Genomic DNA, 27724 nt, shown 5'->3' with positions numbered 1-27724 from the left:
TCTTCGAGGTGGGAGTCCTCGCGGTTTTAGTTCCTCCTGTTCCTGCCGGGAACCTGATTCCGTGCCTGAAGCCATGCTTACTTACCTCAGGCCTTCTGACCTTTGGTGCCCGCGCCCAGGGCTTCCGACCCTTGCCGGAGCTCAGCGGAATGGTTGGCCCGGGAGGCGGACTCCTCCCAGCTAAGTGGACGCGGCTGGAGCTTGCTTCCCAGTCGTTGGCTCTCGCATGTTTTGAGTAACCAGACGCGACTCTTAACCTGACCCTTCTCTTTTAGTAACCCTGGCTTCAACTGTTCTAACCTCAAGAATTAATAAGGCGTCTCCTCAGATTCAGGTCGTTCCGAGGTGGGTGGAGGGTACGGCGGGTAGGTTTAGTGCCCCTCCCGGCCCTTCTCCGGAGCACTTTTGTATCTCCTGCAAAGCCTTGTGTGCGGCCTAGACAGTTTTAAGGTTCGCTAAATGGGCTGCGTATTTACCCCTAGTAAGGGAGCATTTTGTAAAATCGGGAAGGGATTAGCTCCAGGAAGTTAGGACAACCTTTATTTAACTATACTTTGTGATTGGCATTTAAAATTGTTAACAGTTTAGGAAGAGTTCTGGTAGGGATTTAGTACAGTTAAGTAGTCGCATTTGTGAGTCTGCCTTTCTAGATAACGCCAGAGACGTGGTATTGAAGTTGGAGAACAACACGTACTGTATAGATCCCCGCCCTCGCCCCACAGGCCATAAATGCCTGCTCTACCCTTAGATGTTTGCATTTGTATAGAGATTTGTATTTCTGGACCTAAGAGGGAAGAAACAAGGTCAGCCGCTAGGAGACTGGAAAAATACTGCCTATTCAAAAACAAGTTATTAATGAATACTTCATCGAGGAGACTTGGTAAAATCCTGTGGTTTTGTTGTTCCCTCTCCAAATACGTTGTTGACAACAAGGCAACTGTGATGGCTGCAAAATCGTTTATATTTGGTATTAGTCATTATTTTGAGGCCTAAGGGGCTTGAATCCAATTTTTATTGATAAATATTGGGATTTTTAAAATTTTTTCAGTCTAATGTTTGGTAAAAATATTGATAATGTAGGTAATTCCTGAAGCATAATAAATACAGAGGGTATCAAACGATTAATGTGATTTTACCAATACAGTAGCATCTCATTTCTTTCCCGTCCCATTCTTCTGCCTGCCATCCTGAGACGCCTGTTACCTGGGCTTTTGTCGCTCTCCGCTTTTTGAGCTGAGTGGGACAGATAGTTTCATTCCAGATACGTTTATCTCTAAACATTCTTAGACGCCACACAGATGGGATTATGCATGTAGTTGTCAGTAGTTTTCATGAATCTCATTACACTGAAATTTTCCAGTTGGAATTATTCATAACTAATAGTTTGTGTTCCTAATATTGATTATGTGAAATTATTTCCAGACTTGAAAATGATAAATTGTTTTGCAAGGTCCAGCATTTGGTGTGTCTTCATAAATCATTTCCAGTAGCTGTCTGGTTCAGTGATTTATCCTCCTGGGGTGCTGTGGGATATGATCTGTGGTCCTGGACATTCCCTTTGCACTGCTGAAGTGTGCTTTCAGGCAACCTGGGACTTAATTCCACAAGACTGTCCAATAATGATGCCAACATAATTTATCTGCTGTAAAACTATTAGATTTGCCATTGTGATGCTTTGGTTGGAGGTCTGCACACTTGTTTTTATATATGTAACCTTTAACCTGATTCATATCTCATCCTTGTCAAGCTCTGAGACAGAAAAGCAATGGCCAGGTACTCATTAGGACCATCATGTCTTAAAATCGATACTGCCACAGTAAAGAACTATCATATGTATCCACCATTTTTCCTATTCATGCTAATAAACCCATTTCCAGCTTGGAAAGATCATTTATAGAATTATTAGGACCCAAACAGTCAAAAATACTAAAATGCTCAAATCATTATAGAGATTTTAAATTTGGGGTTTATCTGTTTTGACTATCAAAAAAAGAATTAAACAGAAAATACTTTGCTCATTAGAGGTGTGTTAAACAGAAAATTTTTCCAGTATGTGGAAAAATAATGTGGTTTTTATTAAGAAGTTAGTTGGGAGTCAGGAAGGTTGCAAATATTACTGCACTTATGGTTCCTAATAAGGAAAAATATTTATTGGACCATTTTTACATATTAGATGCCAAACAAACGGATGCAAGTGCAAGTACAAATGAGAACTTAAAATATTTTAATTTCAAGGTGCAGCGGAGCCTGTGAGGTGAAGATGAATGAAGGTCATCCTGATGTTTTCCAGAAATTGCTCACAGGATGGCTGTGATAAAACCACTAGGAGCACAACTGCACATATTGAGGTACCAAATTTAGTGTTAATTGTGTGCTTTTTTATGTTTAATACATTTTTGACATAGTTTAAATTATAACTGGCACAATGATGACTTAAATTACTTTTTGCCGTTTACCCAGCTGAGGGTTTCTTTGAAGAAATAATTTTAAGACTGAGATGCCAGTAACCTATATTGTTTAGGTGAATTACACAAGTATAATGCAATTTTTAATTAAAATGGGTGAACTGTTCTTTTCAGCATATAGGTAGCTGCAGATGAATATTCAAGTCCAAAACAGTCATGGTTAAAATTCATTGCCTCAAGTAAGTAATTATGATTTGTCAAGTAATCACAGCTATTAATAATCAGAAGTATCTGAAACTCTAGTGGGCTAGCGCCATTTCCTGTTAAAATTGCCTGCGTATGTCAGAAGTATGGTTTCTTTTTGATTCTTGACTATGGAATGATTTTCACTGTTGGTTTCTGATTTTTTTCTAGAGGCATGCAGTTGGAAGGAAAAATGAAGAATTGGTCAAGAAGACACGAATTGAAACAGATAATAAATTAATATTTTATTTAAAATTGATCACCTTACAATAAATGATGTAGAAAAATACATCTTTTGAATACTTGTAACTGCTGGTCAATAATGCCTGTTATCTTTTAAATATTTCTAAACCACTCCATTTTCAAAATCATTAGTCAGACTTGTTTTTAACATTCTTTAAGGATACTGTGCTCTTGTCAATAACTAGCTCACTTGTGGATGATTCCCTTTGAGAAGCCAGTCACCCAGGGAGACATTCTAGTACCTCCAGTTCTCCTGCCCTTTCTTGCTTTAGGGGATTTCAGCAAACTAGATATCCATAAGGTTTACCCCCAGAACCTGCTATTATACCTAAAAAACAAGTATTTTGGAATCGTCTTATGATCTATGGAATTTGTTTAAAATTTAAATCTTATTCTTTGTTTTTACTTTTGAATAAAAAAGTAACCCTGGGGTACCTAGGTAGTGCAGTTAGTTGGGCATCTGACTCTTGGTTTCTTCTCAGGTTGTGAGATAAAACCCAGCATCAGGCTCTGCACTGAGCATGGAGTATGCTTAGGCTCTCCTCTCCCTCTGCTCCCCCTCCCTCATTCTCGCTCATGAGTAAATATTATTAATAAAAATTTTTTTTAAATCAATTGCTCTGAAAAAAAAAATTCTGATCTATTACTAGAACAAATAATGTTACATTAAGGAAAATAGTGATTGGACGACTCTCCAGTCTGTCCAGTACTTAAGGATTTACAAGAATTCTAAAACTAGGGGCTGCCTGGGTGGCTCAGGTTGGCTAAGTGTCTGCCTTTGGCTCAGATCATGATTTCAGGGTCCTGAGATTGAGTCCCACATTGGGCTCTCTACAAAGCGGGGAGTCTGCTTCTCCCTCTCATGCCCCTTTTATGCTTGTTCTCAAATAAGTAAATAGAAGTTTCCAAAAAAATTCTAAAATTCCTAACTGGAGGTTTAGGTAAATCTTGCTTTTCCCCTTTTGAGTCCCACAGTATATAATGACCTGCCTTTATCCAAGTTAACAATTTCATTATGGCAAGTCAAACAGTACAAAACCTGTATAGCAACAAAGACGCCACAAAATAAGGTCTTAACTAGAATTACAGAACTTCAATATGTAAATTGTTTTTGAAAACTAGCTTTGCTTTCTAAACAAGAGTATCTGTGACTAGTGTATATGCACTATTTTTGAATGATTTTTCAAAGGTCCGTAGAGAAACTGTCCCATCTTTATGGTTAAAAAGCTCCATGAGGTACCAGTTTCTAAAGAATCAGCATAGTAGTATCTGGGTGAAATTTTGGCAATTTTGTAATGACATTTTCCTTTGAGTAACATTTATTTATTATATATATATATATTTTAAATTTTATAATTTCTCTTAACTTTGAAAAATGAAAAGGATTTGGGGATTTTACAAGTTAAGCATATTTTCTTGGTCTTACTCTCCCCAGCCCACCCTTGCCCCACCTTTCAAAGTAGATCTCCCTCCAAAAACAAAGAGTTTGCAGATTGGTTTCTTTGCCTTTTGGTACCTTTCCTGTAACCAATTTAGGTTTAAAGAGCCAATTCTTGCCCTTTGATTTGATTTGATTTAAATTACTTTTTCATTTAACCTGGCTTAAAAAATGGGGAATATCCAAGCTTTCCCTTATTCCATAATTAGGGCTTCCAAAATGATAGAATGGACATAACAGTGTATAATACAGTATGAAATCTTAAATTTGAGGTTTCTGTTCATAGAAATTGCTGTTGTCCAGTTCATGGGTGCATGAGAAATGGTTTAAAAGGACTTGTAGGTAAATATTTTCATTTAAAGTGTTGTTGCCATCTTGTGACAAGTAGAGGGAATTACATAAAAGTGATTTTTTTACATTGCTTGGTTTATAAGTTTTTCATATTGAGACCATATTTCATACATTTAGGATAGCGTTCTAATGTATTATTATACATAATATTACCTGAAGCACTTCAAAATCACACTTTTCTACTGCTTAAATATGAAGAAAATACCCTCAGATTGGCTATTCATCGCTAGTGGAAAGAGCTGTCCCAGGTCCATATGTGGTAATAAACTGTTGGAGCTGCTGTTGGCACTGAGTCAGATAGATGTCCCTTTGCTCTAAATACTCTTCATTATACAATTCAAATGGAAATACTGCATTTGGAGCAACACAAAATACAGTGGCCCCTAAGAAGGAAAAAAAGGTTAATGAGAATTCTTCAAATGCTAAATTTGAAATCATGTTTTTCAACAAAATAGTATGTTTTAAAATTAAGTTCTGACCTATTTAATAGAATATTTCAATAATCATTTAAAGTTGACCTGTTTTTGAGACTTATGAGATAGTTTCAGTACATGCACAAACTTAACAGTGCCAAGAAGAAATAACGTTGGTTACATTTTAAAGTTCAGAAACTACAGAAATTTGTTATCTGTTGACGTCATTACAGTTTTGAACCTGAGTAGTGATGTGAGGAGGTGGAAGTAGGGAGAGAAGGTATTAGAAGGTATGGAAATACTTTGATAAAGGTTAAATGGATGATTGAGGATAAAGACATCATTGTATGTTTTTCAGTTACTTAAAACCATTGCCATAAAGGCAGACATCAGCCTATGGAATAGAATATAAAGCCTGAAAATAACCCCTCAAATACATGGTTAGATGATTTTTATAAGGGTGCCAAGACCAATGGGGAAAGGACAGTTTCCAACAAATGGTACTGGGAAAACAATATCCACATAAAAAAGAATGAAGTTGGTCCCTTACCTTATAGCAGACTAAAACATAAGGACTAAAAAACAAAAAATTGGGGAAATGCTTCTTGATACTGGATTTGGCAGTGATTTCCTGAATACAACATTACAAGCACAGGAAACCAGAAGAAACTGGTAAATTAGACTACTTCAAAATAAAAAACCTGTGCATCAAACATTATAATCAACAGAGTGAAAAGGCAACCCATGGAATGGGAGAAAATACTTGGGAATCATATCTACTAACAAGAAGAAAACTACCCAATTCAGAAATGGGTAAAAGAGAAAAAGACATTCTTCCAAAAAAGATACACAAGTAGCCAATAGGCAACATGAAAAGATGGTCAACATCGCTTTAGGAAGATGCTGAGATAATGCCTCACACCCATAAGGATGGCCACTACAAAAAAACCCCACAAATGTTAAGTTTGTGAAAAAAGCAAATGAAATGTTGGCAAAGTCCTTGTGTACTGTTGGTGGGAATGTAAAATGTCCAACCCTATGGAAAACAGTATGGTGTTTTATCAAAAAAATTACTATATGATCCAGTGATTTCATTTATGGGTATATACCCAAAAGGATTGAAACCAAGGTCTCAAAGAGGTAAGTGTATACTCATGTTAATAGCATTATTCAGAATAGCCAAAGGTAAAAGCCACCTAAAGTCCATTTTTGAATGAATGGATAAAGAAAATGTGTGTGTGTGTATACATACATACATATACACATACACTAGAATATTCAATCTTGAACAAGAAAGAGATTCTAATGCATGCTACAACATGGATAAACCTTGAGGACATTATACTAAGTGAAGTAAGCGGGACAAAATAGGACAAACACATGATTCCACTTACATGAGGTACATAGAGAAGTCAGATTTATAAAAATAGAAAGAATGGTGGATGCCAGGGCCTGGGGCAGGGGGAGATTGGGGAGTTACTGTTTATTGGGTATAGAGTTTCAGTTAGGGTCAATGAAAAGGTTATAGAGAAGGATGGTGTCAACAGTGTGAATGTACTTAACACCACTGAATTGTATACTTAAAAATGGTTAAGATAGTAAATGTTAGATATTTTTTACCACAATTTAAAAGAAAAAAAGAACTGGCTGTTACTGTAGGAAATAAGCTCTTAAATTCTGTTTCGTTGTTGATTCATTGAATGAACAGTGAACAGTCACACTGTGACTGGCCAGATGTAGAGTGGGTAGTCAAGCAGAGAGTGCCACTTTTCCTAGAGCCGCCTGTCCTCAATTAACAATTCTATAGCCTCAGACTTCTGTGACTGCTCCCTTTACTACTTCCTTTATATTACCTGCATCTTTGCTGTCCCTTGAGACACTGCTTTCTTCCCCGTGGCTGTCTCAGATGAAGCTGCTTTTTCTCAAAACACCTCATACCTTACTATCACAAGGCAGAGACAGTGCCTAACTTGCTGCCCCTTTGTAGCAAGACCAGAACATTCTCAACCCTGCTTTTCTCTGAATAAAAATCGTTCTTCTAATGTCTAGTGCCACCTGGCTTTACTGCCCTTTCTTTTCCATGGTAAAGTCATCAACCAGTTCTCAGCACAAGGCTCATAATCTCCTCTTTTCCCTAATGCTTACCTTTCCATGACCTCCATGTGAATTACTGCTTTAACTTCAGACCTCCCAGTCTTGACCTTTTCCCTTCTACCTCCACTATGCATAGGAAGGTCACAGGAAACTGATCACCAAAAACTTACTTCAAAACCATTAGTTCAGATGTCCCCCTTCCCTGAACTACCTTTTATACTTCAAGCTTCCAGGTTTTTTTTTTTTATCTCCAAGGCCTCTAATCAGCTTTCTTCAATTCACTCCTCTTATTTATTTACTTATTTATTTAAAAAAAAATTTTTAAGGGGCGCCTGGGTGGCTCAGTGGGTTAAGCTGCTGCCTTCGGCTCAGGTCATGATCTCAGGGTCCTGGGATCGAGTCCCGCATCGGGCTCTCTGCTCAGCAGGGAGCCTGCTTCCCTCTCTCTCTCTGCCTGCCTCTCCGACTACTTGTGATTTCTCTCTGTCAAATAAATAAATAAAATCTTAAAAAAAAAAATTTTTTTTTTAATTTTATTTATTTATTTATCAGAGAGAGATAGCACAAGTAGGCAGAGGGGCAGGCAGAGGCAGAGAGAGAGAAGCAGGCTCCCCGCAGAGCAAGGAGCCCAATGCAGGACTCAATCTCAGGACCTGAGCTGAAGGCAGTACCTTAGCCAACTGAGCCACCTAGGTGTCCCTCACTTCCTTCTTTTAAAGGAAGAATCTCTGCCAAGCCAGTCCCCCAACTCCTTGCCCCTCTACAACAGTCTGTCACACTCAAATAATAAAACCTTAACTCTGCACTAGCACATTTGTTTTATGCTTGCACTTGGGCTGCTAGGCAGAAAATCACCTAATTGGCATTTCCTGGTTTCTTTAAATGAACCACAGAAACCTCGGCTGGATGGGAACTTGCACTGCCAGACAACCCTGCTGGGTTTGTCTAGCACAACTGTCCCCCACAACATGACTATTATATTCCATTCTTCTCTCAAACATTTTGTTTTAGCTGATGATCTTGTGTAGAGTATATGACCAAATCTACAGAACTAATTCTGTATCCATTTGTCTTCCCTCCTATAAAATGAACTGTCTTTTCTATTAGAGGCCAATTCTTTCATATGTGCTGTGGATCCCATCCTCTCTTACCTTTTTAAGGATTTTACTCCTTTGATCTTCCCCCAGTTCTATAGTGTCATTTGTTTACTCCCTATTTATTGTACATCATAAGATCTATTTATTCTTTTTTTTAAAGATTTTATTTATTTATTTGACAGAGATCACAAGCAGGCAGAGAGGCAGGCAGAGGGGCAGGCAGAGAGAGAGAGAGGGTGGGGAGAAAGCAGGCTACCTATTGAGCAGAGATCCGGATGCGAGGCTTGATCCTCAGGTCATGAGATCATGACCTGAGCTGAAGGCAAAAGCTTTAGCCCACTAAGCCACCCAGGTGCCCCAGATCTATTTATTCTTAAAAAACAAAAAACTAGGGCACCTGGGTGGCTTAGTCGTTAAGCGTCTGCCTTTGACTCAGGTCATGATCCTGGGGTTCTGGGACTGAGTCCCACATCGGGGGTTCCTGCTCAGCAGGGAGTCTGCTTCTCCTTCTCCCTTTGCTGCTCTCTCTCTCCCTCTCTCTGTCAAATAAATAAATAGATAGATAGATAAATAAATAAAATCTTAAAAAAGAAATTATCCTTTCTTGGACCGCACATCCTTCTCTGGATAATACCCTGTTTTTCTTCCTCATCTTTAGAGTCAAACATCTCAAAGTTGTCTGTGTGTATCCCACCCAAACCCCACTCCACTGAAGTAGTTCTGATCACAGACACTTTACCCCCTAGATTGCCAAATCTAATCTTCTATAACTACACGTGATTTTCTTTCTACATTTTAGCTGCTACTTCTCAGTGTCCTTTGTTAGTTCCTCCTAACTCAACCCCATTTCTAAATATTGAAATTCTTCAAGGGCATTTCTAAATATTGAAATTCTTCAAGGGCAGTCCTTGGAGTTCTTAGTATAATCTCTTTCTAGGTGATTTCAAGTGATTTCTTCCATTCCATGGCTACGAATGCCATCTCTGTGCTGATGGTTCCCAAATTAAATTTCTAAATTAGAATTCTCATCGAAACTCCAGATTCTTATCTACTGGTACCTATGTAGGATGCCTCAAACTTGTATCTATCATTTGGTTATTCTCCCTTGCCTTCTTCTCCTTTTTTCCTAGACTTGGTAAATGGCACCATGATTCACTCAGTTGCTCAAGGCAGAGGCTTGGGAGATTTCCTTAATTCTTCCCTCTACCCTCTGTCCCAGCTTCTAAATCTAGTTCATGAGCACAATCTATTAGTTTCTGTATCCAAAAAATATTTTTATGTCATTCCTCTTACTTAGGGTTGGTTGGGAACCAATATTTTACTCTCTTAGTACATAAAATTAATTCAGGATGATAATTAACTTTTTATGGAGATCACAGACCTATAAGATATACTTCATAAAACTTACTATTCACTTCTCTAAGCAAAAAGGCATAAAGCACATACACATAAAAATTTTTATAGAATTTAGAGATTCACCATCCCCTAGAACTCTCTAAGTATTCATGAATTTCAGGTTAAGAATGCTTGATTTAGATAATTACAGAACAAAGTTCTAATGTTCTAAGGAATCTCTGCAAAAAGTTATTACCATATAAACTGAATTTAAGGCAAATTTAAGCACTGAACGTACATACACAGAAAAGCCAATGTTAATACATACTTTAATTCCTAAGGTTGGAACCAAAGTTTGGTTTCAAGGATGGTTATATTTTATCAAAATTAATGTCTCATCCAATTCAACAAAGACCTTGTGAGAGTAACTCTCTTTACTCTTACCCTAAGAGCCCTTTAATTTTTTTATTAGCAAAACCATAATAAGCTCAAATTAATTTCAAATAATTAAATGCTATAGTCACAGGATTAATAATTATTTAATTAATAATCAAATTAATTATTTAATTAATGATTAAATTAATAATTAAATAATTAAATGATATAGTCACAGCTAGCAATTCAGAAAGGTGGTGATGCCAGATGATCACATCTTCTTTAACTATGTGCCTAACTCCATTGAGGGGGACTGCTTGACAATTAAATGTTACATGCTATTTTAAAAGGAAGATGAATTTAAAATCACCTCCTATGTTGTATTAAGTACATGTTTTTACAGAATTCTAAAAGCATTGCAAAAGTTCAAATATCCAAGCAATCATACACAATAAGCAACTTAACAGAGGATACTACCTATAAACAATTAGTGTTCAAATTCAAACAGGCCTTATCGGATAAAAATTTATTATTCTTTAAAATAATATTTAAAATATATATAACATTTTATTTTAACATACTAAGAATATTTAAATATAATTATTTATAGTGACCATTAACAAATTTAATAGATTACCATATTTCAGTGTAAGAGATGTTTCAAATAATAAGGCTGCAATCAGTGCATCTTCTTTAAGCACTTTACTCCTTAAGTTCAGTCGAGCATGGGCTTCAGCTAGGGAAACTCTGAAAAAGAAAATAGATGCTAATCAAAATATGTTGGTATTATAAAGATAATATATATTTTGGCAGGAACAAATCAAGACGTATGTGTACATAAGCCATACTTTAAAGATTAGCTTATTTTTACTTTAAAAAAATTTAGTTTCTTTTCAAAGCATGTTTTTCCTACTAAGTTCAATAGACTATTCCAGAAAAAGCAAATATCCTGACTTGTTATCAAAGACTTGGTTTCTACTCTGACTTCTCTTCATTTTTATTATTCTACACCCTCTTCCCCAAGTTCTGTTCAGATAAATACACAGTTGGGAAAATTAACCTAACTAAATATCTCTTATAGATATCTTTCGTGTTTTCTTCCAGTTCTTCATCTATTTAAAGTCCTCATAGAATCTTGAAATTTTAGTTTTGGAAGAGACCTCAAAGTTAGGACTCATCTTAGATAATTCAATTTTCTCTACAATATCCCAGGCTTATTGTCCAGTCTCTTCTGAACTTTCCTAGGGCTCACTAGGAATCCAGTCCTTTATCTTCTATTTTTAAATTAACCCGTGATTACCTAAAAAATTTCCCTCAAGCTCTCATTAGGTATATGTAATGTATCTGAATGATCGCTGAGCTTAGAAATCAGAAAACATGGGCTAAGTCTTTAGAATTTTCTAGCTGTGTGACTTCATATATATCATTTACTTTCTGGAATTTTTTTTTTTAAGATTTTATTTATTCATTTGACAGATATCACAAGTAGGCAGAAAGGCAGGCAGAGAGAGAGGAAGGGAAGCAGGCTCCCTGCTGCACAGAGAGCCCAATGCGGGGCTTGATCCCAGGACCCCAGGATCATGACCTGAGCCGAAGGCAGAGGCTTTAACCCACTGAGCCACCCAGGCGCCCCACTTTCTGGAATTTTTTTGAAGCTCAGGTATAAATGGGAACAATAATAATTCACAGTTACTATAATTTCAAATAAAGCACTTGAAAATTTTGGGACTCACCCACAAAGCTTATATAAATTAAAGCTGAAATTGGTTTCACTGAAACTTCTATCCATTGGTCCCTAGTTTCATTTTCTGCGATTATAAAACAAACCTAATACTTCTTAAATATGACAGCTCTTCAAATATTCAAAGACAACTTTCCTATTTGCCCTATGTTTTCTTTTCTCTAAGATAAAATATTCCTAGCTCTTTTACTGTGTTGTAAGACGTAATTTTCACTACTCTGGCTTCTTTCCTCATGACCAGATTTGGCTAATATTCTTTTTCAGTATATTACTACAGGTGTGATTTAACCAGTAATGCAGAGGTGAGGCAGAACTAGCATTTTTTTTTTTACTCTAGATACGATATTCTATTACACAACCTGAATTCAAAGTATTATTAACAACCATATTACATTGTTTGCCCATATTAAACATAAAAAGAATGAAATCTCAAGTCTTTTTCATATTAAGACATCAACTATGGGGCACCTGGGTGGCTCAGTGGATTAAGCCTCTGCCTTTAGCTCAGGTCATGATCTCAGGGTCCTGGAATTGAGCCCCGCATCAGATTCTCTGCTCAGCAGGGAGCCTGTTCCCCCCCGCCCCCCCGCTCCTCTGCCTGCCCCTCTGCCTACTTGTGATCTCTGTCAAATAAAGTTAAAAAAAAAAAAAAAAAGACATCAACCTTTTCTTATCCATTCTTGGTTAGACCAAGATCATCATTTGAGTCTATGGAGATCTCTCCAGAGTTGTTTATTTTCAAATCTGACTATCATGTTCCTGATGTCCTCACCTAAGCTCCTCCTAAAAATGTTGACCACAACAGAATATGTATAAGACCCTTCAGGGAAAGAGAAGAAAGTACTATTCAGCTCTACTCCAGAAAAGCAAGGATGGTGTTATTAGGTACCTGTTTAAAGAAGCAGGAGAAAAATTTAAAGTTTATGACTCTACTGAGTTCATTTACTTTGCTATTTCATAAACCCCATCTCCACCTCTAGTGTTTATTTCTACAATGGGAAGAAGTGGAGTTATTACATTGAATTTAACTCTGCTTTATTTTTGTACCAATATAGTCAAATGTAAACTGAGGCTATATGAGTTTAAAGAAATATTTTTTTGCTACAGAGGAAAAAAATGAGACAATAGGATTTTCAAGATTTTGAGTATTTAAGTACTGATGTGAGTATTTTATTTTGTTATTTAAGAAAAAAATTTTTGGAGGTGCCTGAGTGGCTCAGATGCTTAGGCGTATGCCTTTGGCTCAGGTCATAATCTTTAGGTCCTGCGATCAAGCCCCATGTCAGGCTCCCACCCAGCTCAGCAGAGAGCCTGTTTCTCCCTCTCTCTCTTTCTGTCCCCCTGCTTGTGCCCCCTCTGTCTCTCAAGTGAATAAATAAAATCTTCTAAAAAGGAACCCCTTTAAATTAATTAATTAAAGTAAAAATAATTTTTTTAGGTAAGCTCCATGCCCAATGTGGGGCTTGAACTCATGACCCCAAGATCAAGAGTTGCATTGTTCACCAACTAAGCCAGCAAGGCACCTCTGATTTGAGTATTTTAAATATTCCTTCAGAAAATGGCAAACATTACAAAATTCCATTCACCATTTTAAAACATGACAGCTGATGTCTACCTTCTTTTATTTTCAGGAATTTTTTCAGCTCTATGAAGATAAATATACAGCTAGGAAAGTTAATTAAACATATTTATCTCTTGTAGACCTATATCTGACATTTCCTGCCAGTCTTTCACTTACTTTATATTGCAGTTATAACAAGATATTTATTTATTTATTTAATGGATTATTCTACTCCTGGTCCTACTTCATGATTTGTTTGAAATTACACATTAATTTATAGCAAATGACATAATGGTTTATCAAAAGGGGACCGTTTAAATTATGGTACAGCCACACTGGAACACAGTACAGAATAATGTAATTCCTTATGTTCTGATAGTACTATAATACAATATGTAAATCATTCATGATTCCATTTGGGCAAAAGGAAAATATCTATCTCTGTACTCATACAGAGCTATATGAATATAGAGATAGATATTTACATATCTATTCATATAGATAGATATTTATATTTAGATTTTTCTCAACTTATAATGGATTTACATCCTAATAAACCCACTATAAACTGAAAATATCATAAGTCAAATATGCATTTAATACACCTAGCCTACCAAACATCGCTTACCCTAGACATTCTGAAAACACATTAGCCTACAGCTGGGTAAAATCATCTAAACAAAGCCAATTTTATAACGAAATGTTGACTATCTCACATAATTTACTGAATAGTGCACTGAAAGTGAACCACAGAGTGGCTGTAAGGATACAGAATGGTTGTCTGTGTACCATTTGTTTACCCTTTTAATCTCGCAGCTGACTATGAACTGCAGCCCAACTGTCGCTGCCCAGTAGGAGAGAGTATCCTACTGCATATTGCTAGCTGGGAAAAAGGAAGAAATTCTAAGTGCAAAGTATGATTTCTATTGAATGTGTACATTTCACACCACTTACACAACTATGAAGTTGAAAATTCATAAAACCATCTTAAGTCAGGAGCCATCTATACATATAATATGTTTAAGTAATATATTCATCTAAAAATATGTAACATATTCAAATAAAGTATGTATTTAATATACAGCATATATTTAAATTACATATGTTTGTACCTGCTAGTATTTGAATGGATAATTTTTGGAAGAACACAAAAAACTGTTAACAGTGATTCTCCCTCTAGAGATTGGGACAGCAATGGGTAGAGTTAGCTGGACACCGTACTCATTATTTAGGACTTTTCTTTTACTGTGTCCATACTTTACTTTTATAAAAATTAGTTTTTTAAAATGACTTCTTGGGGCGCCTGGGTGGCTCCCTGGGTTAAAGTCTCTGCCTTTGGCTCATAGGCTCACGGGGCGTGGCTCTCTGCTCAGCAGGGAACCTGCTTCCTCCTCTCTGCCTGCCTCCCTGCCTTCTTGTGATCTCTGTCTGTCAAATAAATAAATAAAATCTTTAAAAAATAAAATAATATAAAATAACTTCTCTAAGAACAATAATAGATGAGTCTTCTAAAGTATTTAAAAGTACAGGGAGCAGTGTACTTAAAACAAATTTTTTCAGAGTGCCTGGGTGGCTCAGTTGGTTAAGCAGCTGCTTTTGGCTAAGGTCATGATTCCAGGGTCCTGGGATGGAGCCCCGCACTGGGCTTCCTGCTCAGCAGAGAGCCTGCTTCTCCCTCTCCCTCTGCCTGCCACTCTGCTTACTTGTGCTCCCTCACTCTCTCTGTCAAATAAATAAATAAAATCATTAAAAAATAAAAAGAAAAAGAATTTTTTCTAGGCTCAACTAAAAAGTACCTGAGCATAAAAAAGCCACATTTTAAAAAATAATAATTTGCATCTGAAATCAGTGTACTTTACTTAAACCCAGTTCATACAGAGATTCCAATAAAAAAATACTTTCATGAAAATAAGTACTGGGCATTCAAATGATGTAACCATATAACAAAAGGAATTGTTATATCACCTTAAAACCTTTTGAAATAAGGTAAATTATAAACCAAACAACTACAATCAAGGAAAGAAAGAAAGAAGTAAAACATAAATAAGTTAATTAAACATGCCATTTAAAAGTCAATACTGGTTTTAAAATTTTAGATTGAATACCTACAAGTATTTTAATGCAGATGCTGACAGTTTTGATCCACTTATAGAATCTGTTCTGATCCTTCGACTTGCTAGATAATAGCCATGAATCATTCTTTCTGCCTCCAAACTGAATTCTACATTCAAATTCTTTGCAAAAGCCAGCAGCTAAATTAAAAGTGTGAAAAATTCAAACTTAAAAAAAAAGAAATTTCCAAACTTTATTATAAAATCTATATTACAAATATCCAAAGTTTGTATATTTTATTTACATCAAAGTTGGTTAAATATCTGGGGCCATCCCCAAAGTCACTGAGCATTTAAAATCATAGTCTTACAAATAGTCTTGTAAATACTGTTAAAGTTTAGCCAGAATAATCTCTTCCTCCCTCTTAGCGCAGAAATGTTCTGTGCAATGTATTTCAATGAGGATCAGGTCTTTGCTTCCAGTGGAATAAAAGGGTCACTTAGATCCTTTCAGTGGGAGAGGCTTCCCCCAGCAGCTCATTTCCCTTTGAATAGCTTTAATTCTTTGACAAATTTTTTCCCTTGTGCTCACTCTCTTTCCCTCTCTCTCTCTGACAAATAAATAAAATCTTAAAAAAAAAAACCTTTCTCTCATGGCCCTAGAGCTACCTGCCCTCCCTCCAGCTGAACACTACTAATGTGGGAGGCACTGTGTTAACCACTATGAAGGTGGACTTTCCAGGACAGAACAAGCCTTCAACATAACGATTACCACTGTCTTCTCTGAGCTTTGTGCCTTTTTTTCCTGAGGATTCCGGTCCCTTAAGTCCTTAATCTGTGACATCATTTTCAAACTTTTCACCATCCTGTTTGTTTTCTGTTTTTTCAATGCAGAATCAAAAGGAAAATTTAATCATATTAAGGTTACTATTAACCATAATATTATATTTTAAATAAAACTTTTTAAAGGATCTAGATAGGTCCTGTATTGATATGTTCTGTCTTCTTTTTTTTTTTTTTAATTTTTTATTTATTCCTTTGACAGAGACAGATCAGAAGTAGGCAGAGAGGAAGGCAGAGAGAGGAGGAAGCAGGCTTCCTGCTGAGCAGAGAGCCCGATGCGGGACTCGATCCCAGGACCCTGAGATCATGACCTGAGCTGAAGGCAGAGGCTTTAACCCACTGAGCCACCCAGGTGCCCCTATATTCTGTCTTCTTTATTCTCCTTATACTTCACAGTTTCCTCTAGACCTTCAGAACTGGATAATAATATTATTAATAATATCAGTAGCCCTCTCTAGCTTTCAGAACCCCATGGAGTCACAGAAATGTGCCAGCTGTCTCTCCCTTCAGGAAAGGATTTGCTCCCAGCTCCTGGGAGTACTGTCAGCATTGGCCTCCAGGTGTCAGCCTCTTTAGGGAATGCCTCAGGACAGCCCATATCAAATGACTGAGTAGAAGTGGGACAAGTGCTACCAAAAAAGTCTATTTCTGTCCAAAGCAAAGCAATCCCTGGTGGCTCTCTTTACCCCAGAGCTCAGTGTAGGATTATCTTTGGGCCTGCGTCACAGCTTGACTCCTTTCTCTGCCCAATCCTGCTTCCTCCTCCCTTCCACAGGTATTAATAGAAGAGCTAGAAGAGCACTCCTGAGTAAACAATGACACTCTAAACTCATCTCAGTCAGCCTCCTGGAGAGCTCAGTCTGTGACACACTCCACCCAATCTGTTTCGTATAATGGACAGATTTATCTTTTGGAGAAATCATTTTTGCTCTTTCACGGGCTTAGTAAAGTCCAACTGTTCTCTACAGTCTGATGAATCAACTATAATTTTTTTTTTTTTTGCCTGAGCTTTATGGCTTATTGTAATTTGCCAAATCCTAATCCCAATGACTCTAATTTTTGTTCCAGTCAACTAAGTCTTCTCATAGTTTTCCAGGTATATTCATTTCTACTTTTGTCTTTGCTCCTTCTTTCATTCCTGTTTAGAATGTCCATCCTTCCTGTCATCTAACTCTTACTTTTTCTTAAGGATCAACTAAAGTCTCACTTCCTTGAGTCTTCCCAACTCTTGCATTCTACTTGACATCTTCCTTCCTGAATTCCTAAAATACTTAGAGTACTTAGAGTTAGCACCACCCAGTTTAGCACTTAAACTGTCTCCTAATGGTTTCTTGTATCTTGTTTTTATCTCATTTAAATGAAAAACTATTTAAAGATTTATTTTTCTGTGAGAATATAAAAAAACAGAAGTAGGCTCATATGTATAAAGTATTCAGTAAAGACTTAATTAAAAAGCCCAAGGGCTTTTTTGTTTGTTTTTCAGAGAAAAACTGGGCAAAAATTTCTCTGGTCATTAGTATGTCTATATATTTAGCACACAAATTCCTAGAGACTAACTACCTTCTTCTTATATATTAAAACAAACAGGGGTACCTGGGTGGCTCAGTCTGTTGAGCATCCAACTCTTGGTTTTGGTTCAAGTCATGACCTCAGGGCTGTCAGATGGAGCCCCATCCCATGTTGGGCTCTGTGTTGGTCATGGAGCCTGTTTAGGATTCTGTCTTGGGGCACCTGGGTGGTGCAGTCAGTTAAGTATCTGCCTTTGGCTCAGGGTCCTGATCTCAGGGTCCTGGGATCAAGCCCCACATCAGGTGCTCTGCTCGGTAGGGACCCTGCTTCTCCCTCTACTTCTGCCTGCTGTTCCCCCTACTTGTGCTTTCTCTTTCTCTCTGTCAAATAAATAAATAAAATCTTAAAAAAGAAAAAAGGTTCTCTCTCTCCCTCTGCCCCTCTCCCAAATATAAGTAAATAAATAAAACAAACAAAAATACCTAATGTATCATAAATATTATTTTTCTGTTTTAAGCTATGTGAATAAACAATGCTCATAATTCAGTTTTAAGACCACCTCAGTTTTCTTTTTACCCATGCAATCTGCCTACAAGGAAGGCAGGTAAGAAAAAAAAATTCTAATGACTCATTGATTCCCACTCCCAGTATTCCCTGCCCTTTATCTATCCTATCCAGGTACTTTAACTCTACAGTGACTAGAATTCTGAATAGGTAATATTAAAAGAGCATCATTTGTAAATACTTGTGTTCCTTTAATAGCTATAAAAATCATTGCTAACTTACATCATCTACTCTCAGGTTCTCTGAACACGCTGCACATGTTTTCATGGCAGGACACTGAAATGGGTTAGTGAGTTATGACAGGTATTCTCTAAAGTCATAACTCTAAAGGCATTTGTATAAAGTAAATCCCTTTGAACAGTCTGTAAAATGAAAATAACTATATGCCTATATAGCCTCTCATCATAATTTTCCATAGAAAGATTTTTTATTAAGATTTTTTTATTAAGATTTTTTAAAGCTATTTGGACAGTGGTACAAACAATTAACTCAACATTTTAATATTTATTATCCTTAAATAGTTTTTTATTTAATTATAGTCCTAAATATTTTCTATACAATGCCTTAAAGTATTTAAAAGCTGAAAGGGACTTAGAATAAAAGAAATCTAAATAAAACTGCTCATTTGAGTTCTATTTCAATTGAGAAACATTAGCACAAGTATGCTTGGTACTCATTTCTTCTGCTTGTACCTTTTCAAAATCTTCAGTTGTGAACTTCTTAGAAGCTACATAAAGCTGCCCTTCAGGATCAATGGCTTTCTTTAAAGTATGTTGCACAGTAGAAAGAAGTGGAGAGCAAGGAGATGATTCATTGCACTTAATCAATAATCCAAATGCCTCTAGGAGATTAGTTGGAATCAAACTGCAATCCTACACCAAATGAAAATGTAAAAGACAAACATTAAACTCTGGCATTTCCACAAACACTTTAGAAATAATTATAAATTAAATACTGTTTATAATTATTTAAATTATTAGCATATTTATATTATATCTTATTATATTAACTATGTAGCTATTTTTTAATTTTAGTATTTGTTATTGTTATTTAAAGTGATTCCTGAGTAGCATGGGAACTTAATATGACCAAGTTTTTTTTTAAAGATTTTATTTACTTATTTGAGAGAGAGAGAGTGAGAGAAAGCATGAGAGGGGAGAAGGTCAGAGGGAGAAGCAGACTCCCTGTGGAGCTGGGAGCCCTATGCAGGACTCCATCCGATGACTTTGGGACCATGACCTGAGCCAAAGGCAGTCTCTTAACCAACTGAACCACTCAGGCACCCTTAATATAACCAAGTTTTTGAATGCTCTTTATTATTTTCTTACACATGCTTCATCAAAGCCTACTCTAGTGCCTATTCAAATAATAATTTCTAGTAAACAGACACCTGCTTTGCATGACTAAAAAAATGAAAATTTTCAAACAATCATATCATTATATAGTTCTACTACCTGATTAAAGATAGACATGGGTTAATAACAAAACATTAAGAACAACAAAAAATTGAGATTAAAATCTAGTTAAATTCCCTGAACATTCTAAAAATAAAATATACATATACCTTACCATCTGACCAATTAGAGTGTTTGTTTTCTGCATATTTTTCCTTGAAGATGAATCCATATCAACGAAAGACCAAAAACTGCACTGAACTGGAAAAGTCATTTGTTGATTAACACCATCCCCAAACTTCTTTCCTGGGATATATACTGTGATGTTTCTGCTTTCCACAACTAAGTCAAAAGACATTACCCATTTATTATTTAGTTCATTTAGGCCTATATATCTACAAATAATAATAAATATTATTATATAGAATTTTACACTCTAAATGTTGGACAGTAAAGACACAAGTAAATTCGGTTGTTTTGTAAGATATAGTTAAATTAGAGGATCTGCCATAAAAAGAATAAGACAAAAAAAAATTTGCATGTTTATGTGTCCCATGACTTGATGAGAACAACAGTGTAAACCATGTAGCTATAATTATGGTCAGTATCTGGGTGAAATAGGTAGAGCGTTGAGAGATTGGTCATATAGGTCATGCTTACAAGGGGGTTCTGAAATTAAGCAATGTTCTTTTATGTGGAAAAAAATAAAGCAGGACTTGTATGTAAGAGTGAAAGAGCATAAGACTGAGAGAAAATATAAACTATAATGACTTGGGGAAAATACATCTCAAATCCAACATGTTGAAAACCAAATTCATCATTCTCTTCCTCAAATGACTTTGTGTGGATTACTCACAATTAGAGATATCACCATCCAACTTAAAACCCAAATTAAAAATGTAGAAGCAACATAATCTCCTTTCTATCCTTCTTTCACCCCTTGTAATCATTCAATCTATGGATTCAATCTAATTCCTAGGATTCTATCTTCCAAACAGTTCTCAAATTAGTCTTCTCCTCATTCATGATAACAGAGTCTTCTGTTTAAATTTATCTTTCTTTTGGGTCATAAGGTAAATAGTATTTTTAACTCTACAGAAACTGCCAGAGCAGTTTTCAAAATGGTTGTACTATGTTATATTCTCATCAACAATATATAGGAATTCCCATTTTTCCACATCCTTGTTCTGAAATTTGTTGTCAATCTTTTTAATTTTTTTAGTTTTTGCTATTCCAGTAGCCAAGGCCAGCTACTTAGTATGTAGGCCCAGTGTAGTCTAAAAATCCGGGCTCCTTAATCAAACACAAGGGAAATGCTGCTGTTAAGTATAATAATATATAAAGCTTTTTCCTTTAAAAATATTTTATTAGTTATGAAACGTAACAGGACTGATGTGGAGAAATTAGAATCTTCATCCTTTACTAGTGGGAATGTAAAGTTGCATAGCCACTGTGGCAGTTTGGCAGGTCCTCATTAGGTTAAACATAGAATTAACTTATGATCCAGCAATTCCACCTCTAGGTATACACCCAAGAGTTGAAAGCAGGGACTCAAACAGATACCTGGACTCCAATGTTCAGAGCAACATTATTCACAATAGCTGAAAGAAAGATACAACCTAAGTGTTCCTCAACAAACAAATGAATTTTTTTTTAAAAAGTGGTGTATATATATATATATATATATATATATATATATATATATATATATATAGAATGGAATCTTATTCAACAATAAGAAGAGAGATTCTCGAATGGACAAATTCATGAAAACAGAAAGTAGAATGGAGGCTACCAGGGGCTGGAGGTAGGGAATAACAGGGAGTTATTGTATAACGTACAGAGTTTCTTTCTTTCTTTTTTTTTTTTTTAAAGATTTTATTTATTTGTCAGAGAGAGGGTGAGAGACAGCACAAGCAGAGGGAGCAGCAGAAGAGGAAGAAGCAGGCTTCCCGCTGAGCAAGGAGCCAGATGCAGGACTTGATCCCAGGACCCTGGGATCATGACCTGAGCTGAAGGCAGCCACTTAACCAACTTGTGTCACCCAGGTGTCACTGGATACAGAATTTCTGTTAGGAATTATGAAAAGTTCTAGAAATGGAGACTGGTAAGGATTATATATAACACTGTGAATGTGCTTAATGACACTGAATTGTATATTTAAAAATGGTTAAAATCATAAATTTTATGTTATGTGTACTTCACCATGGAGGGGAACTCCTTCAACTTGGAAAGGAACATCTACAAAAAAACCTACAGCTAACATCATATTTAATGGTGACAAACTCAAAACTCTCCTACTAAGATGAGGAACAAGACAAGGAGGGCTCTTTTCACCACTGTTTTTCGGCATCAGAGTAGAAGTCCTAGCTAAAACAGTAATACAAGAAAAGAAATCTGGGCCAATACAAACTCACATATTAGCATAACTGAGAGCAAAAGCTAAAACAGTATATTTGCATATTAAATTCCTCTCTTTTTATTTATAAAGGTAAAATGAGAAATGTCATTTAATATAATTTCTCAATAACTAAAATGTGTACAATATAATCTTAACAGTTAAGTATCTCCTTGACACTGGTGAGACTATAAGTTAAACAGGTAAAAATTAATTAGAAAAAAATATTATTTACCTGATTGAAGCTGTTCTAGTTTATCCTTTTTGTGTGAAGCCAAGTCTCCTATAAAACAAATACCACCTTTAGCTAGCAAAGCACTGCCAGCCTGAATGCTAACTGCTCCAGTTCCATACTTATTCCTGGATAGAGTAGGAAAAATTTCAGTAGAGACGAGATGACGTATACCACGGGGCACAAGGTTTATACTAAAATTCAAAAGCCTAGGAAAAAATAAATTACTCATTATTATTATTCAAGGTTTTATTTTCAGAAGTGATAATGTATAACAGCTATGCAATTAAATTTAGTTTGAGTCAGTGCTTTATGAACCTTTTTTTTAGATTTTATTTTTAAGTAATCTGTACACCAAACATGGGGCTCAGACTCAAAACCCCAAGATCAAGAGCTACATGCTGTACTGACTGAGCCAGGCAGGTACCCTTAATGAGCACCTTTTCTAAGGATAAAAATATATATGAGACATGCTCTTTAACTTGGAAAGTTCACAGCCTAGAAAGACATAAACAAAAAACTAAAACACAATGTTTTCATGAGAATATCCATAGAAGATTATTATTTCTTCCCAGAAGGCAGTCAGAGAAAGCTACAGAGAGATGTCATTTGAACTTGCCTTCCTCTTATGGATTGCTTTCTTTTGTTTATTCAGAATTTTCACATTTAGGCTTGACAGTAGCCCATAATGATTATCCCTGATGCCTATGTATTGTGGTAACTCTTGATACATCTGTTTTCTAACCTCTTTGCCAATTTCCTCAGCCTCTTCATTTCTTAAATTTAAATTCTAAGAAAAGATTATGATTATCTTAACTTCCAAAACCTTCCCACAGAAATCACAGCTTGCTGCTGCAATCAACTATGATGAGCTGACACAGACATCCAGTGCAAAAGAGGATGAAGTAGTATTCTTTAAATAAGGATAGGTAGATGCTGTAAAATTTCTAGTATATATGCCTTCTAAGGAATTTGGATGTTAGTTTGAAGATATATAAAATGGGGGAATGAGATTTAGAAAGAAACTTATGCAAGCCTATAAAGCAGTGGTTTTCAAACTGACCTCACATTAAAATCACGTGGGGATATTTTTTAAAATTCCAATGTCAAGCCCCACCCCAAACCATTCTAGGGGTGAACCAAAGTCATAAATATTTCTTCTAAAATTCTCCCAAGTGGAGCGCTTGGGTGGGTCAGTTGGTTAAGCATCCGACTCTTGATCTTGGCTCTGGTCTTAATCTCAGGTTCACGGGCTCAAGCCCTGTGATGGGCTCCAAACAGATATCTGCTCAGATCAATTTTATATCTAGTTTATACCCAGTTCAATTCATTCTCAACAATAGTGTCAAAACAATTCAATGATAAAAGGAAAGTCTTTTCAACAAATGGTAAGGAAAAACTGTATAAATGCATAGGAAAAAACATTAACTTTGACTCCTACTTCACCACATATACAAAAATTAACATATGATGGGTAACAGATCTAATGTAAAAACTAGAACTGTAATGCTTCTAAGAGAAAATATAAAAGAACATCTCCATGACCTTAGAGTAGGTAAAGATTTCTTTCTTTTTTTTTAGAGATTTTATTTATTTGACAGACAGAGATCACAAGTAGGCAGGCAGAGGGCGGGGGGGAACAGGCTCCATGCTGAGCAGAGAATCCAATGTGGGGCTCGATCCCAGGACCCTGAGATCATGACCTGAGCCAAAGGCAAAGGCTTAACCCACTGAGCCACCCAGGTGCCCATAGGTAAAGATTTCTTAAACAGAACTCAGAAAACACTAAACTTAAATAAACTCAATAAATTGAATTTCATCAAAACAAAATAGTCTGCTCATCAAAGACATTTTTAAGAAAAAAAATACTAGCTTTAGACTGAAAGAAAAATTTCATGCTACATATATGTGACAAAGGACGTATATCTAGAACAACCCCTTTTAAAAGTGGGTAAAGGACTTGAATAGACACTTCATAAAAGAAGATATATGAGCAGCCAATAAACAGATATGAAAGAGCTCAGATCAGCAGTCATCAGGAAAATGCAAATTACAACCATAATGTGATACCATTTCACATGCACCAGAATGGCTAAATTGAGAAAGACTGACAACAACAGATGTTGGTGATGATAGAAACAACTGGAATCTTACATTGTTAGTAAGAATATAAAATGGTATAACCACTTTGGAAAACAGTTTGACAGTTTCTTATAAAGTTAAATATATATCTACCTAATGACATAGCAATTTTACTTCTAGGTATTTATTCAAGATAATGAAAACACATGTCCACAAAAAGACCTGTATAGGAATGTTTACAGTGGCTTCATTTATAACAGTCAAAACATGCAAAACCCAATCAATGTTCATCATTAGGAGAATGGATAAACAAATTTTGGTACATTCATATAATGGAATACTACCCATCAGTAAAAACAATGAACTACTAACAAACACAACTGGGTCAATCTCAAAAACATGTAGAGTAAAAGAGACTAGGCCCAAAAGAATATGCTTTGTATGCATTGTATGATTCTATTTTTATGAAGTTCGAGAACAGGAAAATTAACCTACAGTGACAGAAATCACCTTGGAAATAGGAACTAAGTTAAAGAACTTTCTGAGGTGATGGAAATGTTCTATATCTTATTTTGGTGCTAGCTATCACAATGTATGCACTTGTCAAAACTTATTACAGTATATACTTAAGATCTGATTAATTCACTATATATAAATTTTAACTAAAAAATGAAACAACCCCCCAAATCTCTCATACCACCCCAAATACCACAGGAAAAGCCAGAGGTTAATGACAAACAGGAAAAGAGACAAAGGCCTTAATTTACAAGAGATACCACGAATCATTTAGGAATAAACAACTTAATAGAAAAGAGGACAAAAGAGGTTCATAGAAAAATAATAGAAGTGTTTAGATTGATGCTAAAACTTACTTCCAATTAAAAAAGTGCAAATTAAAATAAAATACCATTTTCCACCCATTCAGATGGCTAAATTTAAAAGTTTGATAATACCTAGTGTTGGTGAGATTGTGAGAAACAAATACTCCCATGCTCATCAGTGGAAGATTAAATTGGTGCAATCTGTAGCAGTTAGTACCACATTTACATTGCAATTTAATTTTAATTTAAGTTTAGCAAAACATCATCTGTCCAATTAAGCTAAATTTGCATTTTTTAAATTTTAAATTCATTCTATGAATTTGTTTTTGCTTTACAAATGCATCCAAGGTATTAATATAAGAAGTTTATCCCTAGCTTTTGAACATTTAAGTGATTTTAAAAATGGTACTTCCTAGTGGAGAGCCCCAAAATGCTGAATAGAAGTTTATTCCAAAGTTAGGGTGATAGTCCCAAAACAATAATTTTGGCACTTTTCACAGACTTATTTGTATACAGTGCATCAGTATTATTTAATGGAATCTTGGAGAAAACTAAGACAATGGCCTATTGGCTTGTTGGCTCTTCGGGGGAAGATTATTTTAAAATGAAAGCAAATAAAAAATAGAACACTGAAATAGGGAATGAGGGAAAAGGAAGCCTGTGAAGGATGCATTTATTTGTAAAGGTCTGAGTGAGGAAACTGGTGAAATTCTGCGTGGTTAGATTCTCAAAATATTGAAAGCAAATATCCAATTTATCAATTCCTGTTTTTAAAGTTTTGAAATTCATTAATAAAAGTTTATTTAAATATTTATAGTGCCCAGTTGAATTCTAAATATTTGTTTTGTAATAATGCTCATGGAAAGGATTTATGCAAATCCGTGACCAATGTATACTTTGAAAACATTCGTATCACATATTTTACCTGTCTACAAGTAGAGTATCACTTGTTATAATTAAAATATCCAGGCAATCTTTCAGTTCCTTGTTACGGTCACTTGTCTGTACTAGACTCATCAGCAAACAGAGCTTGAGTAAATTGTAAGTCCCAGGAGGAACAATTTGTGATGCAAAGATATTGGCAAGTATTGCTGTAAACTTCCAGCATGAGCTGGAAGTCAAAGAGAGAAGATACCTGAAATTGTCGCTAATTCCTGAGGGAACTGGAAGTAAATATTAACACATATATTAAAAAGGGTTTTAAAACAAGAAAATGACATTATAGATCTCTAATTCCATTTATCAAAACTATTATCAAATTATAGTTCTTCTAGTAAAACCATACTCAAATTCTTATGATGTTAAATTATTTTATATATATATATATATATATATATATATATATATATATATATATATAAAAATTATATTAAACTATGATTAGAGGTCACTTTGGTCTCTCAATTTTATTCCAGGGAATATAATAAAAGGAAGCAGTTACTCCATGTGTCCACATAGACTGGCTGTGATGGGGGCAAGCAAATCCCTCATTCTTTTCCTTTTAAGGCCTAGATGAACAAAGCCAGATCGGGGGGCTCCTGTATTACAGTGTTTGCTTCTATATTTCTATGTTTAAAATAATAACCACCTTTAGTGAGGGCTAAACAGCAGAATGGGAATTATTTGAATGGTGCTATTAAAAAGGAAGATTTACTCTCTACTACTTAGAAAGCACTGTACTGTACTATACTGTAACATTCTAGATCTTCCCTATTTCCTTACTCTATATGGCTCCTAAAAAAAAAAAAAAAGAGAGTGATTTATTGCAGCTGATCATTAGGAGGAATAGCTGTGCAGGCATAACTCAGTCCTTTTCTCCTTCCTCTTAGGGGCTGCCATCACAGAGTAATGGTTTTTTCTATTCATCCAAGCCCATGGACAAAGGGAGACCTACTTTAGTGTAGCTCCTGCCACATTTGGGTAGTTAAATCTGCCTAATTCTGTAGAGCAGCATGAGAAAGCACACTTTTTCACCTACATATAAGTCATGTTCTGCTACCAAATCAGTAAGTCAGGAAACATTTCACAGCAAAAATTATGTCAAATATCATTAAAATATCTATTGTCCATTTATGCTTCTTTTCTTCAATACTTTTATTCTTTTAAGAAGCTTTTCTCTTCAAAACAAGCAGAGGTATCTAGAATCCACTTGCATTTAAATTTAACTCGGTCCTCTATTATTGCAGATGGTTATCTAGTGATTAAAAAAAAAACCTAACTTTATTCAAGATTTAACTAATCTTTCATACTTATTTGTGTGGCAAGTTAAGACTAGGTCTGCTCTCTACTTTTACTTCAAACCTATTTAAATTTGAGTTGTTAAAGGAAATTATCAGTAACAAAGGTATATTTTGGCCCCCATCTGCCTTTCTCTATTATCTTATTCTTGATTGGTTTAGCTCAGATGAGGAAAAGGATGCTATTGTATTGGGTTTTTTCTCAGACTACAAGTTGCTTAACATTGCTTTAGTTAGAAAATAAAAGGTTGGGTAGAAAAATCTTTTCATGAATGTCTAACTCTTGGCATTTGGACA

At 35.5% G+C, this 27724-nt stretch overlaps 1 protein-coding gene and 1 non-coding gene across 5 annotated transcripts in view; one reads left to right on the top strand and one right to left on the bottom strand.

Annotated features, from left to right (window-relative positions):
- Positions 1 to 2416: 2416 nt before the first annotated feature.
- On the top strand, positions 2417 to 2505 carry LOC116575611. The gene has a single exon (XR_004279868.1). It is a non-coding gene; the product is annotated as a small nucleolar RNA SNORD87 (small nucleolar RNA).
- A 1751-nt stretch (positions 2506 to 4256) lies between these two features.
- The window catches only part of MCMDC2 (minichromosome maintenance domain containing 2), a 33858-nt gene continuing 10390 nt past the window's right edge, over positions 4257 to 27724 (bottom strand). For 2 of the 4 annotated variants that reach the window (XM_032315592.1, XM_032315593.1), the window contains exons 9-15: positions 26116 to 26353; positions 22291 to 22496; positions 19833 to 19999; positions 18956 to 19135; positions 15406 to 15548; positions 10632 to 10741; positions 4258 to 5063 (exon numbers count right to left, since the gene is read on the bottom strand). In XM_032315592.1, the coding sequence (XP_032171483.1) occupies positions 4897 to 5063; positions 10632 to 10741; positions 15406 to 15548; positions 18956 to 19135; positions 19833 to 19999; positions 22291 to 22496; positions 26116 to 26353 (1211 nt within the window). In that variant the 3' untranslated portion in view covers positions 4258 to 4896. Of the gene's footprint in view, positions 5064 to 10631; positions 10742 to 15405; positions 15549 to 18955; positions 19136 to 19832; positions 20000 to 22290; positions 22497 to 26115; positions 26354 to 27724 lie in introns of those variants that run through there. The other 2 variants (XM_032315594.1, XM_032315595.1) reach the window with 2 other exon arrangements.

Source organism: Mustela erminea, chromosome 16, assembly GCF_009829155.1.
Source record: "Mustela erminea isolate mMusErm1 chromosome 16, mMusErm1.Pri, whole genome shotgun sequence".
In the NCBI taxonomy this organism is placed as follows: Eukaryota; Metazoa; Chordata; class Mammalia; order Carnivora; family Mustelidae; genus Mustela; species Mustela erminea.
The sequence above is the reverse complement of the archived record's forward strand: the minus strand, read 5'-3'. Positions and strand labels throughout refer to the sequence as shown.